We start from the raw sequence: 15465 nt of genomic DNA, 5'->3' as shown, positions 1-15465 counted from the left end.
TGATTGAAAGGACTGAACTATGAAGATTAACAATTTGAGCCTCTACCACCTCTGCCTCCTCTATTGTTAAAGTTTCCTCTGCCTCTTTCTCTATTGTGGTTTTGATTATAACCACTGGTATTTGATTTCTGATTGGCCAATGCGGCCATAGCAAAGATTGAGTCTTTAACCTCTAATCTTCCATTGAGTGACTCTTCTTCTGTATTTAGCATAGTTGAGAGCTCATCAAAACCAAGCTGAGTGCTCCTAGTTCTGATTGCTGATCTGAATGCATTATACTCTTTTGGCAGTCCCTTAATTGCAATGCAGAGCAATTCTTCATCATCCACAATAACTCCAACAGCTAATAACTTGTCTCTTACAACTTTGATTTTCTACAGATACACGTCCACAGTATTACTTCCTTTCTTCAGATTATGAAGTTCACTCTTAAGATTCATGATGTGAGACCTTGAAACTGAAGAAAACCTATTTTCAAGCACCTTCCAAACTTCTATGGCAGTTGCACATCCAAAAGTGAGTGCAAGCACAGATGGAGACAAAGTTGAACTTATAAAGGTAAGCAAGGCTTTTTCCTTTGATTTCCAAATTAAGAAATCTGGATTCACAATTGTAGTGTTTGATCCAAACAAATCCTTGAGAAACTTCCCATGAACTAGTTGAGGCTCTTCAAGCAACTCATACACAAAATAGGTTTCAAGAAGCATGGAAATCTAATGTTTCCATACAATATAATTGGTATTATTGAGCTTTACTATCATCATATTTGACAAAAGCAAAAGAGGCTGATTTACTAGACTAGCAGCTAAACTAAATGACATTGAGGAAGTAGATGAGGATGATGCCATTGTTACGCTTGAGGCTGCCGTAGTTGAAGCTTGAGCATCAACAGCGCTTGCTCTGATACTATGAAGAAATCTCAGTAACAGAGAACTAAGTTCAAATTAAAGTAACACAAAATTACAGTGAAAGGAAAGTCTGAGAAAGTAAGGGAAAATGCAAGAGAGAGAGAGGATGAAAACTTGTATACAATTACTATATCTTTCATAAAAATACAATGGTGCTCACAAAGCTGTTTATATACAACCAAATCTACTTAACAACTTAATTTAACAACCCACATTATGCGAATCTAAGTCCCTAGAAATTAGGAAAATTGTTAAGCTAAACCAACTAACTTTCGCGCCTAAACTCAACTACCCTTTGAACAGAATGATACACATCGTTTCATTAAACATTGATGAAGACAGTGACATTAAACAAAACGGTGCGTGTGGATGCTTACTCTATTAAATGAAACAATGCGTTTAACCAACACGCAGTCATTTTATCCTTCTTCTTCACAAACTGTTTTAGGCTTCTTCTTCCTGATTTCAACACCATCATCATCCTTTTTTAGAAAACAAAGGCAAACTGAGAAAATTTTGACAAAGAAAATTTTCAAAATGCAAACGCAATTGATGAAGCAAAATTTCGTCAGTCGTTATGAGTTCATCCAGATAGGGCCGGTCACACTCCTGCGTCACAACGGAAGCAAGAGCTCACTCAAATGGTCACCAGTGTGGTGCCTACCACAACGCCTCCAATACCTAAGTTAGTGTGGAAGAAGGTTTATAACAATAAAAACCAAAAATAGCTCAGTATATCTTGTGACTGTGTCTGTCAATGTACCTTGTGTTGGAGGTGTGAAGGCTTTATATACCTTCTTTTGGATTCTAACCGTTGTGGTATTAATGCCTTGCTCAGTAACGTTCCCAGCTGAGTAATGGATCTTTAATACGCCCCCAACGGTCTACCTAACTGGTGTTGTAACCGCCTGAGGTATTGCTGGCGGCATTGAATGATTCTGGTATCCTTGTCAGTGATGTGGCTAGCTGCTTGGGTTCATCAAAGAGAGTGGTGTCGTCTACAGTATTGAATTCGTCTGTGATCCATTTCATTAGTCCCATCAGATGCCCTCGAATTTTGTGGTCGTCGTGACATGTCATGTCGACCATAGAATACGAAAGGTTTATTAGACTGCAGGCGACTCTTGGGATTTCGTGTCATATTAAAGGCGTAGTGGCGGCGCCATACTAGTTGTGGCCACGTGGCGCTTTATGGTGGGTGCGATTACTGTTCCCATTGTGTGACCCTTGGGTTTCCCGCCGATTTTCGGTTTTTCTGGGCTTTGTTTTAAAAACTTCATCTTTTCTCCTCTTTTCTTTTCATCTTTTCAAATTCCCTGTTTGTGCTCTGAGCATCTCTATCTCTCTGATTTTTCTGCAAGCCGATGCGCATCTCTATCTCTCTGATTTTTCTGTAAGCCGGTGCGAGGCGGGGTTTCCTACTTTCTCCATTCGAGGTATGTCCCTCTTTTCCCCTTTCGATTCTTCTTTTTTTTTTTTTTGCAATCCCATATCGCGGTGAATTTCTGATATCTTCCCTTTTTTCTTTTCTTTTTTTGGTCTAGCTTCTTTGGTTTTTCTATGATTGGTAGTTCTGAGGTTTGGACTATTTACCCCTCAATTTCTTTCCTTTTTGCGCGTTTAGGAGGGTTTCTAGGTGTTTTTCCAAATCTTGAGGGTTTTGTTTTTTAGGGTAACGGTCTGGGCGTCATTGTGGCCGATCGGTTGCCCTTGCTTCGTCAATCCGTCAACTAGTTCGAGAATTTGGTGAGGGAGCGGGTAAGGATGTCCGAGGTGAGGATGTCCGAGGTGAGGACTAGTGAGCTCGAGACTGGGTTGTCGTCTAGCGACAACCTAGTGGAGGGAGATACAGCCGTTTCTACCTTTCGAGAGGTTAGGGCTTTCCACGCCCTCAGAGAGGTATGTAGACTGGATTCTAAGACGTTAGGCAGATTTAGGGATAGGTTTCAATTCCCGGAGCGAGTTAGGGTCCATTTGCCCAATGAGGAAGATCGGGCATGTCATTCCTTTCCTGGAGAGGTCTGTTTCTATGAATCTTCCTTCGTCTGTGGGCTGAGGTTCCCGGTCCACCCCTTTTTTATGGAGCTGTTAGACCGCTACAGTATTGCTCTAGGGTAGCTCATGCCCAACTCCTAGAGGATAGTGGTCAGCTGTATGGAGATATGGCTGGCCGCTACGGATGGTGGAGAGCTTAAAGTGGACAAGCTCACCTATTTGTACCGTTTGAAGGAGTCCAAGGAATATGGGTATTATGAGCTAGTTCCTTGGGAAAGGAGGACTAGGATTGTCCAGAGTTTACCTTTGTCTTTCAGGTATTGGAAGTCCCAGTTTTTCTTTGTGTCTAGGGACGATTTTGAAACTTCCTTCGAAGGGGTTTGGGGTGAACTCCCGAGGTTATCTCGTCAGTGGGGGACCCCAACCTTAGGTGCGTCATTATTTCTTCTCATCATTTGAGTTTTGTAGTGTTTGCTTTTTTGGTCTTTAACTCCTCCGTCCATTGTTTTGTGCAGTCAAGAAGTGCCCTAAGCTCAAGAGCAGGTATAAAGAGCGAGTGGAAAAGGCGATCGAATACGCGAAGACAATCGAGGATTGGGAGGATCTGGTGGACCCGAGGACTCTTGCATTCTACTGCCTTGGCCCAGAGCCTTCTGCTTTTGTCTTGCGTAATCTCAGGATCGAGGGAAAAAAGAGTAAATGGATGTTTCATCTGCATCAGGTTTTCTCGCATATAAATATATATATATATATATATATATATATATATATATATATATATTACAAGTGTTTTCCTCTTGCAGAAATGACGACCAAGTTCAACAAGGGTATGTATGATACGATGAAGGCCAAGAAGGACGAACCATTGTCCCATCTCGGGAAGAAGGTGGTGCGCGTCACAGGGAAGGGCCCTCCCGTTACTTCAGCCGCTTTAGTTATTCACCTCATCTCTAGGATAGATACGACGAGGTCCGCTTCCCCTGCCGCCTTCATTGAAGAGATCCCTACCCCTGCCTCAAAAAGGCAGCGCACCTCTGATAAGGGGAAGGAGAAAGCTGATTCTCGCTCGTCCACGATCTAGGACGATGAGAAACTGGCAATGGACAGGGCTCATGAGATTGTGACTGCGGAAGACTTGAGGACCTTTTCGGGCTCGTCCACAAAGGAGCTAGTGGGTCATCATCTCCACAAGCTCGTCCAGGTAACGTTCATGTGCCAGTTTTATTTCTTTATGTTCGTTTCTTTTTCTTTTTTTTACATTATTCTGAGGTTCAATCTCCTTGCGTGTTCTTCAGGTGTTGGGGGAGGGCATTCATATTTCCTTCGAGTATCTTGCTCAGGAGGCCAAGGTCGAGTCTACACTATCACGAATAACGGCCTTAGAGGTGGACAACTCAAAGCTGAAGAAAGAGCTGATAACTTCTATGGGAGAGGCCAACCTTGCCAAGGAAGAGGCCAAGAAACTTAATGACGACCTCAGAATTGAACGGCAATTGGTTTTGGAGAAGGACGAGCAACTTGCTGCTGCTAGGGAGAGGGTGAAAGGTGTCGCTGCTAGGGCCATAGAAGGCTTCCAGCAAACTGAAGAGTACAACTCCGTGCTCTTCAGTTGGTACTTCAAAGGGTTCGCGCTGTTGAGGAGATACTTGACTAAGCACCCCTCTGAAGTAAATCTGGAGACGCTGGATATGGAGGAGGTAGACAAGGAGATGGCTGCTGACGAGGCTGCCCAGCAGTTGGCCCCTGAGACCGGTGTTCCTGCGGATGCCCCTACTACTGACGACGTTGCTGCTGACACCTGAAACTTATGATAATTCCTTCTTTCTCTTTTCTTTTTCTTTTTTTTGGGTGCCCTTTGTATTTTGGGCTTAAATTTCAGAACAATTTTATCTTTATCTTAAGAACACTAGTTTTGGGTCCGATGTTTCAGGACTTTTGGATGAAAAGTAATTACTTACTGTTTTGGTTTTTATAACTGCATACTTTCTTGCCTCATATGGTTGTATGTGATATGTGGCACCTGTTCGCACTTTTTCGGGGGTTTTCTTCGTGTGTTTTTTTTTTTTTGACTTGCTCCCTTTCAATGATCTTGTTAATCTCCTAGATTCGTCAGTAATGTACATCCGCCTAGGTGGAGTTTTATTACTTAGATTTTTGGGATTTTGCCTCCTCAGTAATGTACATCCGTCTAGGCGGAATCTTATTACTTAGGTTTTTTTAAGATAATCTCTTGGTCTCGTCAGTAATGTACATTCGTCTAGGCGGAATCTTATTACTTAAGCCTTTTTTTAGATAATCTCTCAGTCTCGTCAGTAATGTACATCCGTCTAGGCGGAATCTTATCACTTTGGCTTCGTCAGTAATGTATATCCGTCTAGGCGGAATCTAATTACTTAGCCATTTTTTATTCTTGTAACTTATACTTGCGACCTGGCCTGTTAGCATGAATATATTAGATGAACAATGCTTTTATTAATTTCAAGAGCGAATACATTAATTTGTTACATCCTTTGGTGGTACTTCTTCAAGTGCTCAATGTTCCATGGTCGAGGGAGCCTTTTCCCATCCAAGGTCTCCAGGTGATAGCTGTCTTACCTGGAATAATGGATAACTCGGTATGGTCCTTCTCATATGGGGCCGAGTTTTCCTTGGGAAGAGTCTCTAGTCGCTGTAGTGACCTTGCGTAGGACAAGGTCGCCTATGTCGAGTCGTCTGAGTCTCACCCTCCTTTTGTAGTATTCGGTCATTTTCTGCTGGTATTTCATCATCCTGTTAGAAGCTTTGTCTCTTACTTCGTCTAGGCAGTCCAAGTTGACTTGCAATTCGTTGTCATTATTTCCTTCGTGGAATGCTTCTCGTCTGATGCTGGCTACTCCTACTTCGACCGGGATTACTGCTTCAGTACCGTATGTAAGCCTGAATGGGGTTTCGCCCGTCGGGGTTCTCGCCGTGGTTCTGTAGGCCCATAAGACATTGGGCAATTCTTTTGGCCAGGCACCCTTCGCGTCGTCCAGTTTGGCTTTAATTATCTGGAGCACTGTTCGATTCGTCACTTCCGTCTGTCCGTTCGCCTGTGGATGCCCTGGGGACGAGAACTGGTTCCTGATGCCGAGGCTGGAGCAAAAGTCCCTAAAGCCTTGGCTGTCAAACTGCCGCCCATTATCTGATATGATCGTCTGTGGGATCCCGAACCTGCAGATTATATTTTTCCACACGAAGCTTCGGATTCGTGCCTCGGTGATGGTTGCCATTGCTTCTGCTTCAACCCATTTTGTAAAGTAATCAATTGGAACAAGTAGGAATCTTACCTGACCTTTACCTGGGGGTAATGGTCCGACGATGTCGATTCCCCAGGGATGATATTGTTGTCAATTTCTCTGCTGGAAGTCATTGAACATTCCCGAATCTCTGATACTTGTCACAATTCTTGACGAGTTCTACCACATCAGCTTGTACAGTTGGCCAGAAATAACCTGTTCGAATGACTTTGCTTACCAGGGACCTAGGGCCAGCGTGATCTCCATAAATACCTTCGTGGATTTCCTCTAGGATGTATCTGGCTTCGTCTTCATCGACACACTTCAAGTAAGGCAGGGAATGGCCCCTTTTGTATAGGTTGTCATTTAGGATCGTGAACCTGGTCGCTCTCTGCTTGATCTTCCTGGCCTCCTTGGCATCCTGTGGGAGGTGTCCATCTTGGAGGAAGGACACGATCGGTGTCATCCAGCTTTTTATGCCCTGAATTTCGAACGTCAGGATTTCTTCGATGCTGGGGCATTTTTGCATCTCCATGCTTAGCTCCGTGCTCGTTGGTTCTTCCTCTAAGGAGGCCATTTTCGCGATCTCATCTGCTTCCATACTCTGGCTTCATAGGATCTGCACGAACTCCAATTTGTCAAACTCCTGGGCCAAATGTTTCGCCATCTTGAGGTATTTCTGCATTCTTTCCTCCTTTGCTTCACACTCCTTTTTGATCTGTCCTATTACTAACTTCGAGTCACTCTGAACGAGCAGATTTTTTGCTCCGAGTGCCTTCCCAAGTCTCAGTCCCGTCAATATTCCTTCGTACTCCGCTTCGTTATTGGTGGCTGAAAATTTAAGTTGAACTCCATACCTGAGCTTTTCTCCGCCGGGGGTGATTATGATGACCCCTACTTCCCCCCTCTTTTGGGCTGATGAGCCATCAGTCTAACTTGTCCACTGTTCTGCCTTATCACCGTGGTCGTCATCTTCTGGAAAGGTGAACTCGACAATGAAATCTACTAGAGCTTGCGCCTTAATGGTTGTTCTGGGATGGTACTCGATGACGAACTGGCTGAGTTTGATTGCCCACTGGACCATTCTCAATGCTGCCTCAGGTTTGTTCATGGATTTCCTGATCGGTTGGTCCGTCATTACCAGGATGGGATGTGCTTCGAAGTATGGTCGCAGCTTCCATGAAGCCACTATTAAAGCGAATGCAATCTTCTCAATTCTAGGATACTTTGCTTCTGCTCCCTGGAGGGCTTGACTGATGTAGTAAACTAGAAGCTGCTTCTTATCCTCCTCTCAAATCAGGGCTACGCTGACGGTCGTGGCTGATGCCGCCAGGTATAGATAAAGGTTTTCTCCTTCCTTCGATGGACTCAAGAGGGGCAGATTGCTCAAATAACATTTAAGCTCTTGAAATGCTGCTTCGCATTCGTCAGTCCAGGCGAAAGCTTGCTTCAATGTCTTAAAGAAGGGTAAGCATTTGTCCGTTGCTTTGGAGACGAACCTATTGAGTGCAGCAATCCTTCCTGTGAGCTTTTGGACTTCTTTGATGGTCTTCGGTGATGTCATGTTTAGTATTGCTTGTACCTTCTCCGGATTTGCTTCTATCCCTCTCTAGGACACCATGAATCCCAAGAATTTTCCTGAGGCTACCCCGAAAACACACTTACTAGGATTCAGCTTCATCTGATATTTTATGAGGGTGTCAAACGTCTCTTCCAAATCGTCCAGGTGCATCAATTCCTTTTTGCTCTTGATGAGTATATTGTCCACATACACCTCCATGTTTCTGCCAATCTGCTTGCTATTCATCTTGTTTACTAATCTTTGGTATGTTGCCCCTACGTTCTTCAGTCCAAAGGGCATCACCCTATAGTAGTAGAGCCCTTGGCTCGTGATGAAAGCGGTTTTTTCTTAATCTTCCTCAGCCATCTTTATATGGTTGTATCCTGAAAATGCATCCATGAACGTTAGTAACTTATGCCCGGCCGTAGAATCTACCAGTTGGTCTATCCTAGGCAGGGGGAAACTGTCCTTTGGGCAAGCCTTGTTTAGATCTGTGAAATCCACACACATTCTCTATTTCCCATTCACTTTTTTCACCAGCACGACGTTAGCCAGCCACTCGGGATAATAAACCTCCCGAATGAAGCCTGCTTGCAACAACTTGTTAACTTCATCGGTGATCGCTTAGCTTCATTCGGGGGCAAAGACTCGTCGTCTTTGTTGGATGGGCTTTCTACCAGGATCCATGTTCAACTCGTGCTGGATGACCTGGCGTGATATGCCGGGCATATCCTCGTGACTCCATGCAAAGACATCCAGGTTTTCCTTAAGGAATTGAATGAGTTTCGTCCTCATCTCGGGGCTTAAGGTTGTTCCTATCCTCGTCATCTTGGCAGTCTCTCCCTCAACGAGTTCCACTGCTTCCAAAGCTTCTACTTTGTCTTCTTTTTCCTTCTCGATTGTCCACATGTGGTTTTCCTTCGCAGCCAGTACAACCTGGTAGCATTCCCTAGCCAGGACCTGATCCCCTTTCACCTCGCCGACACCGTCCTTAGTTGGGAATTTCACCTTTAGGCAGTAGGTGGATGTGGCCGCCTTCCACCTGTTAAGCGTGGGTCTCCCAATGATTACATTATATGAGGAGGGTCAATCCACCATCAAGAAGTCCAACTGACGGGTCAGCTGCTTCGGGTAGGTCCCTACTGTGACTTTTAGCGTCACTATGCCCTTCGGGAATACCCTGTCCCCGCTGAAGCTGACGAGGGGGGAGTCAAACGGGCGCAATCTCCCAAGATCTAGTTTCAACTATTGGAAGGCCGGTAAGTACATGATGTATGCGGAGCTGCCGTTGTCTACAAGGATCCTCTTGGTGTTGAACCCTTCGATTGTGAGAGTTATAACCAGGGGGTCATTATGTGGCTGCCTTACTCCCTGAGCATCCTTTTCGTTGAAAAACATGTCCCGGTTTGTCCGTTTCTACTTGAATGGGGGTTCCATATGGACGCTATTTACTTGTCTCTGGCATGTTTTCTTGAGGGACTTGTATGATCCCCCCGTGAATGGCCCTCATGCAATCGTACTTATCTCCCCGATCACATCCTATAGTGGTTAGGATGGACGGATCTCATTCTTGGACGAGGATTTGCGCTAGCTCTTGTTGCCGTCTCTGAACCTGTTGGACTCTCCCTTCTTCACATACTTCTGCAGTTTTCCTTTCTGTATCAACTCCCCTATCTGTCCTTTCAGGTCTCGGCAATCCTCCGTGTAATGGCCATGATCCTTGTGGAATCGGCAGTATTTGTTCTTGTCACGCACGTTAAGAGACGAATGTAAAGGTCTCGGCCACTGAAGGTAATGTTAATCCTGAATTTATGTCAAAATTTTGTCAACAAGCATAATTAGAGGGGTGAATTTTACCGTTCATGGAGCTTTTTCGTCCTTTCGTTTATCTACGTCACTTCCTCGACAGCCTGGGCACTCCCTCTTTTGCCCCCTACGTTCGTCTTCCTTCCTTCCCTCCTTTCTCGGCCTTTCCTCATCCACTATGGCTGCCAGTGCATCCTCGGCATTCATGTACTTTTGGGCTTTCAAGAGCATCTCTTCCATCGTCCGAGGCGGATTCTTTGCCAACGAGACGACGAATTCTCTGGACCTAAGCCTTACTTTAAATGTCGTCAGCTGTACCTTGTCGTCTGCGTCGTCCACTTCTAGGGTTTCTCGAGTGAAGCGTTTCACTTATGACCGCAAGGTCTCCCTCTCCCCTTGCTTAATAGTGAGTAGGTGATCCGCTGGTCTCTTAGGATGTTGCCCTCCGATGAAATGGCGTAGAAAGGTGCTACTTAACTGTTCGAAGTTGTCAATGGATGAAGTGGGCAGTCTCATGAACCACTCTCTTCCAGCTCCTTTCAGCGTAGTAGGGAAGGAACGACACATTATTTCATCAGGGGCTATTGAAGGCCCAGTGTCCTCTTGAAGGTATTAAGGTGATCTTGGGGATCCTTAAGCCTATCAAAAGGCTCAAGTTGAGGCAACCGAAACTTTGCTGGTACTGGTTGTTCTAAGACTGCCATGGTAAAGGGAGAATCCGTTGCCCTGACCATTCTATCTAGGCTCCGATCCGTCTTCTCCTTGATGGCATTTCTCAATTCGTCCATCTCCTTTCTCATTTCCTAGAGGAGATCAAAATGTTGTTCCTCTAGAGTAATGGTCCTTCATCGGTCACTTCTCCCGTGGCTGTCCCCTTCATCCTCTTGAACAGCTCTTGATCGGTTCTCCTCCTGCTGAAGCCTTTGTCTCATCTCCTGATTCTGTCTGGTGAGTTCTTCGACGGTGGCCGCAAGAGCTTGAACTTGCTGAGCCAAGGCTGCTGAATCCTAGTTGGATTCCATCTGGATATCGAAGTTGGTAGAAACTGCGTTTTCGAACCGTAGTACGAGAATCGTTCCCACAGACGGCGCCAAACTGATGAAGCAAAAGTTCATCAGTCGTTATGAGTTCGTCCAGATAGGGCCGGTCACACTCCTGCGTCACGACGGAAGCAAAAGCTCACTCAAATGGTCACCGATGTGGTGCCTGCCACAACGCCTCTGATGCTTAAGTTAGTGTGGAAGAAGGTTTATAACAATAAAAACCAAAAATAGCTCAGTATATCTTGTGACTGTGTCTGTCAATGTACCTTGCGTTGGAGGTGTGAAGGCTTTATATACCTTCTTCTGGATTCTAGTCGTTGTAGTATTAATGCCTTGCTCAGTAACGTTCTCAGCTGAGTAATGGATCTTTAATACGTCCCCAACGGTCTACCTAGCTAGTGTTGTAACCGCCTGAGGTATTGCTGGCGGCATTGAATGATTCTGGTATCCTCGTCAATGACGTGGCTAGTTGTTTGGGTTCGTCAAAGAGAGCGGTGTCGTCTGCAGTATTGAATTCGTCTGTGATCCATTTCGTCAGTCCCATCAGCAATAATAGTTACAATAGTTACAAACTCTATCAGCTATCGCATAATACAAAACCAAATTCCTAGTAAAACTACGGAAAAAACCCAACAAATCACACCCTAGGAGGCCAATTTATTTTCCTCAACTTTCATAGCAACCAAACAACAACTCTACCAAAAGGAAACAAACAAATGTCACAAATTTGGTTGGTCTCTCTTTTTTGTGCTGAAAAGATAGTTTTGGACAAAGAGGAAGAACAGGAAGGAAGCAACCATGTTTTCAATTTGTTAATGTTTAAATAAATCATGTTTTCATTCAACTGACGACCGCACATACCATATATAGTTATATACATACATACGGCTGTGTAATAATCTACTCTCTTTTCATTTCAGCGGAGCTGATGTTATTGTATATTAGGCCCATATAGTTACCCTATCATAGGCCTTGAATCGATATGTTGAGTATTGTCTCCCAAGGCCTAGTTGGTGACAACAATACAATTGAGTTGAACTTGAACCTCTCTTCAGCTATAGGCCCAATTGTGAGAGAGGCCCAATAAGGTTGATAATAGAATGGCAAAAAGATTGGCCCTGCCAGCGTGCGTGCGTGCCTGATAACAGAATAGAATAGTAAATATTTTGTAGTCACTTCTAGAACAGGATCCTTCCAGAAAACAAACTCAGATATACTATATATGTAGAGAGATAGAGAGAGAGAGAGAAGAAGAAGAAGAAGCTGAAGCTGAAGCGAAGCTATAACATTAGTACAAACCAGTTCAATTTTAGAGAGAGAGAGAGAGAGAGAGCAAAAATAAAAATGGCGTCGTTAATGAAGGCAATTGTGGACCCAAAGAAGAACTGGCTGGCAGCTTTTCACATGAAATCCATCTCCAACCGCCTCAGAAAATACGGTAAAGCTCACTTCTCTTCCCGTTAATTAATTTTTGTCTCTATCTCTTAAATAAATTAATTAATCAATAATAAAGGGCTTCGATACGACGATCTGTACGACCCATACTACGATTTGGATATTAAGGAGGCACTGAATCGGCTGCCGAGGGAGATAGTTGATGCTCGGAACCAGCGTCTTAAGCGAGCCATGGACCTCTCTATGAAGCACGAGTATCTTCCCCAAGATCTTCAGGTTCATTCATTTATAAACCTGCTTCGCTAGCTCTCTTATACTTATACTTATACTTATACCACACCCTGCTGTTACTTGCTTAAATAATTATATTAATATTATATATCAAACGAATTTTTTTATTTGCAGGCACTGCAAACACCATTCAGGAGCTACCTTCATGAAATGCTGGCCCTTGTAAGTGCTTTGCTTTTAGTTTAAATAAATTATATATATATATATATATATAATATAAAAATTATTATTTTTATTACTATGAAATTTACTTGATCAATAACTAACATTTACATTGTGTATCTTCAATCTTGTAACTGTTTAATGCGATTATTCTGTTCTTTTTATGTTGCTTTGTTGCATGTGTTTGATAAAAGGTAGGATTTTCATAACATTTATTATGTGTTATTGATCTAGATTGTGTGCTTCTTTGTTTATATGGAAAATAGAATAAGGTGTTGGATTAGATAGACCCTTTTAGTTAGAGGGGCATGAATCAATATGATCATTGTGACTGCATGCTCCGACTAATTAAGCGGTGGATATGATACGAGTGGTTTCGTCATTACCATCTTGTTGACTTTTGTAAAAATGTAATTTGCTAACTTAGAAATAGTGCTTTTTTTTCGTTGAATAATTTCATGAGTTTGCATTTTTTTTTCCCCCTTTTTTTTGTAAATGTATGAGTAAGGTATCTCCTTTGCTGTGATTGTTTCATTCTCAAGAGACCCATGATTTGTGGCCCTGTCTCTTTGCTAAAAGATAGTTCCTTAATTAGGTACTTTTTATGAGCTCTCCTTAAAATTGCATGTTAGATACCATCATATTACCATGTGACTTATACACACACACACACAATCTGATGGCATTAAAGTTTGAGAAGGATGCTATCCTGAACAGACATTACATCTTCAGCCGTCAACGGAAATAATGACCTGATCCGTTCAAAGTTTGTAGCCAAAACTTTTCAATTGCATGCTCCATTTGTCATGACTCATTTCACATTCCCTCTTACAATTTTGATGTGTCTATAATGAGCCATCGACGTGACCAAGTATTAAAAGTCTTTGGATGCCAATTTTTGAATAAAAGATTGAGATGATGGTGTGCTGTATGTTTACATGTTCATACTTGTAGATGTTGATAAAGAGGAGAGCATGTACCAACACCATGATACTGCACTTACGGTTGCCATTAGACACACTTGGAAACCAACTTGTTGGCGCGCACACACACACGCGCACTGGGGAAATGTTAAATCTTTAATGTCCAGGGGAAGGGAGAAGCAGGGCTTGAAGATGAGCAAATCTGTGCAAGTACATGCTCTAAGGGCTCTCACCTTCTCTAGTCATTATTAGGCATGCACTGAGAATATTTTGGAATGGGCACTGTCTTCTTACCACATGAGCTGAAAATCTGAGATCAAGCTGTCAAAATGCCTAGGCTTGGCTTCGTGATTGTCCTGTTGGCTACCTAGGTGTTTCAGAATTCCTTGCTTCACATAGGTTGTTGTTTTCATATATTTGTATATGTTATACTAACTATTGTCTGCAAGATCAATTTTCAATCATAAGTTTCATTATGTACACCTAAAAAATGAAGATAACTGAGGAAAATTACTTCTTATCAGGTGTTTCTTACCATATGAACAAAATATCAGGTTTTTTTTTGGGGGGGGGAGGGGGGGGGGAGCATAATCAATCTGAAAGCTTCCAGTCTAGATATTTTAAGTTTAAGAATTTATGACACCCAACAAATATAACAAGCAATACATGTACATAAGGTCCAAATTTGTGATTAAATGTTTTGTTGCTTGTGTTTTGCAGGTGAAGAGGGAGAGGGAAGAGTGTGAGGCTTTGGGAGCTTTGCCTCTCTATCAGCGTACCATTCCCTGAGCAAATCCCTGAATGAGATTGTCACTATATGTGGTAAAATGTTTTCATAGTAGAAGGGGAGATGGATTATTCTCCGTTTCAGAAATTTGATTTTTTAGTGTTTTGGTATATGAATGAATTCTCATGTACTGGCAGACCCTTTTTTCCCCCCTAATAATTAAGTAAAACTCTACTTTATTGTTATTTTGTATGACTGAATGCAATAAACTTGTTTGGACTTTAAACTGGATCTTCCAATTTATTGTAGGATGCTGATCCTGGGGTTTCCACTCTAGGTGTTTACTGTCTATGGGTATGTTTATTTTGTCTGCCAAAGAAACAGAATCATTGTGAGTGAAAATTTTCATTTTGATGCTTCTCCTTGCCGATGATTTTTTCGTTTCTTCTTGACCGGTAGTTTGATGATCTTTTTTGGGGCCTTGGGTGGGTGTTTCCACTTGCTCTTTTTGTTCTTTTCCAACTATGGGCAGAATGATCGAAATTAGTGGTAGAAGAAAGCCACAGGCCTTGTAGTGAATTCCTTGAAATGCAATCAAGTGAAAACACCCATGAGGCAAGATCAAAAGAGAAATAGATAAGAGTTTAGGTGTGAGCACTGAGCTCTTATTCCTTCTTCTACCATGGCTATTGAAACCTATTGAAGAAAGTGTCTTAAAGGTATTTGGGGTTTCTTTCAACAAGTTGTTTGGAAGATTCCATTGTGGTGAAGTTGGATTTACAAAGCTCCTAAAAAGGTAGCCTTATATTTCTCCAAGCCACTGTAAGCTCAAGTTATGTGATAAAACACGAGTAGAAGACCATTGTAACTTGTCTTTATTATAGTGAACTATTCAGAGCTCAACTCATGGATGTAGGCTTAGTGTTAATCGAAGTAAATCTTGAGTGTATTGTGGATGCCTTCAATGTATTTGATAATTTCTCTAAGATTCCATATTGAATACCTTGCTAGCTTAGCCTTGGTATTTATTGTGGCTAACATCCATCACCTTTGTGTTGTTAAATTTTTACACTTGGTTGACAATATTGGACAAGACTATGGTTTGGTGGTTTTTTCCAACAGAATTAACGTCTCTAATGTAGAATGTTGAGCAATTTTTAGTTAGGATTTTAAATCCTACAATTCCTCCTTTGAAATTTGAAATTACTTCCTTGCTTTAATCAAACAAGGAACTTTCTATAATAGAATTGAAAATTCTGTGATTGGGCTAATTTTTTTTTTTACAAATTCCCTCCTCAAATATATGTTAATGCGAAGGAACTTGTGGAGGCATAAGTTACCTTACAAATTAATTACTACGAAGATTTGCTATAAGCCACTCCTACTTAAGGAAGATT

At 42.5% G+C, this 15465-nt stretch overlaps 2 protein-coding genes across 3 annotated transcripts; one reads left to right on the top strand and one right to left on the bottom strand.

Moving 5' to 3' along the window:
* Positions 1-6290: 6290 nt before the first annotated feature.
* On the bottom strand, positions 6291-6737 carry LOC142622890 (uncharacterized). The gene has a single exon (XM_075796452.1). The coding sequence runs from the start codon at positions 6735-6737 to the stop codon at positions 6291-6293; it is 447 nt and encodes a 148-aa protein (XP_075652567.1).
* A 5003-nt stretch (positions 6738-11740) lies between these two features.
* On the top strand, positions 11741-14354 carry LOC142640366 (cytochrome b-c1 complex subunit 7-2, mitochondrial-like). 2 transcript variants are annotated; one of them, XR_012845187.1, is made up of 5 exons: positions 11817-12008; positions 12084-12241; positions 12371-12418; positions 13373-13740; positions 14062-14354. XR_012845187.1 is itself a non-coding variant. In XM_075814432.1 (4 exons), exons 1-4 carry the CDS (start codon positions 11915-11917, stop codon positions 14128-14130), a joined length of 369 nt encoding a protein of 122 aa, XP_075670547.1. In that variant the 5' UTR covers positions 11741-11914; the 3' UTR covers positions 14131-14354. The 2 variants fall into 2 exon arrangements, 1 of the variants encoding a protein (XP_075670547.1); XM_075814432.1 differs by lacking the exon at positions 13373-13740 and having other exon boundaries at positions 11741-12008.
* Positions 14355-15465: the final 1111 nt, after the last annotated feature.

This window comes from Castanea sativa, chromosome 1, assembly GCF_040712315.1.
Source record: "Castanea sativa cultivar Marrone di Chiusa Pesio chromosome 1, ASM4071231v1".
NCBI classification, from domain to species: domain Eukaryota; kingdom Viridiplantae; phylum Streptophyta; class Magnoliopsida; order Fagales; family Fagaceae; genus Castanea; species Castanea sativa.
The sequence above is the reverse complement of the archived record's forward strand: the minus strand, read 5'-3'. Positions and strand labels throughout refer to the sequence as shown.

Bases quoted from the DNA above. Each gene is read 5' to 3' on its own strand.
- LOC142640366 (XM_075814432.1), top strand. From the start codon at position 11,915: ATGGCGTCGTTAATGAAGGCAATTGTGGACCCAAAGAAGAACTGGCTG. The intron at 12,242-12,370 runs GTTCATTCATTT...TTTTATTTGCAG, and splicing joins ATCTTCCCCAAGATCTTCAG to GCACTGCAAACACCATTCAG. The intron at 12,419-14,061 runs GTAAGTGCTTTG...TGTGTTTTGCAG, and splicing joins TTCATGAAATGCTGGCCCTT to GTGAAGAGGGAGAGGGAAGA.
- LOC142622890 (XM_075796452.1), bottom strand. From the start codon at position 6,737: ATGGCCTCCTTAGAGGAAGAACCAACGAGCACGGAGCTAAGCATGGAG.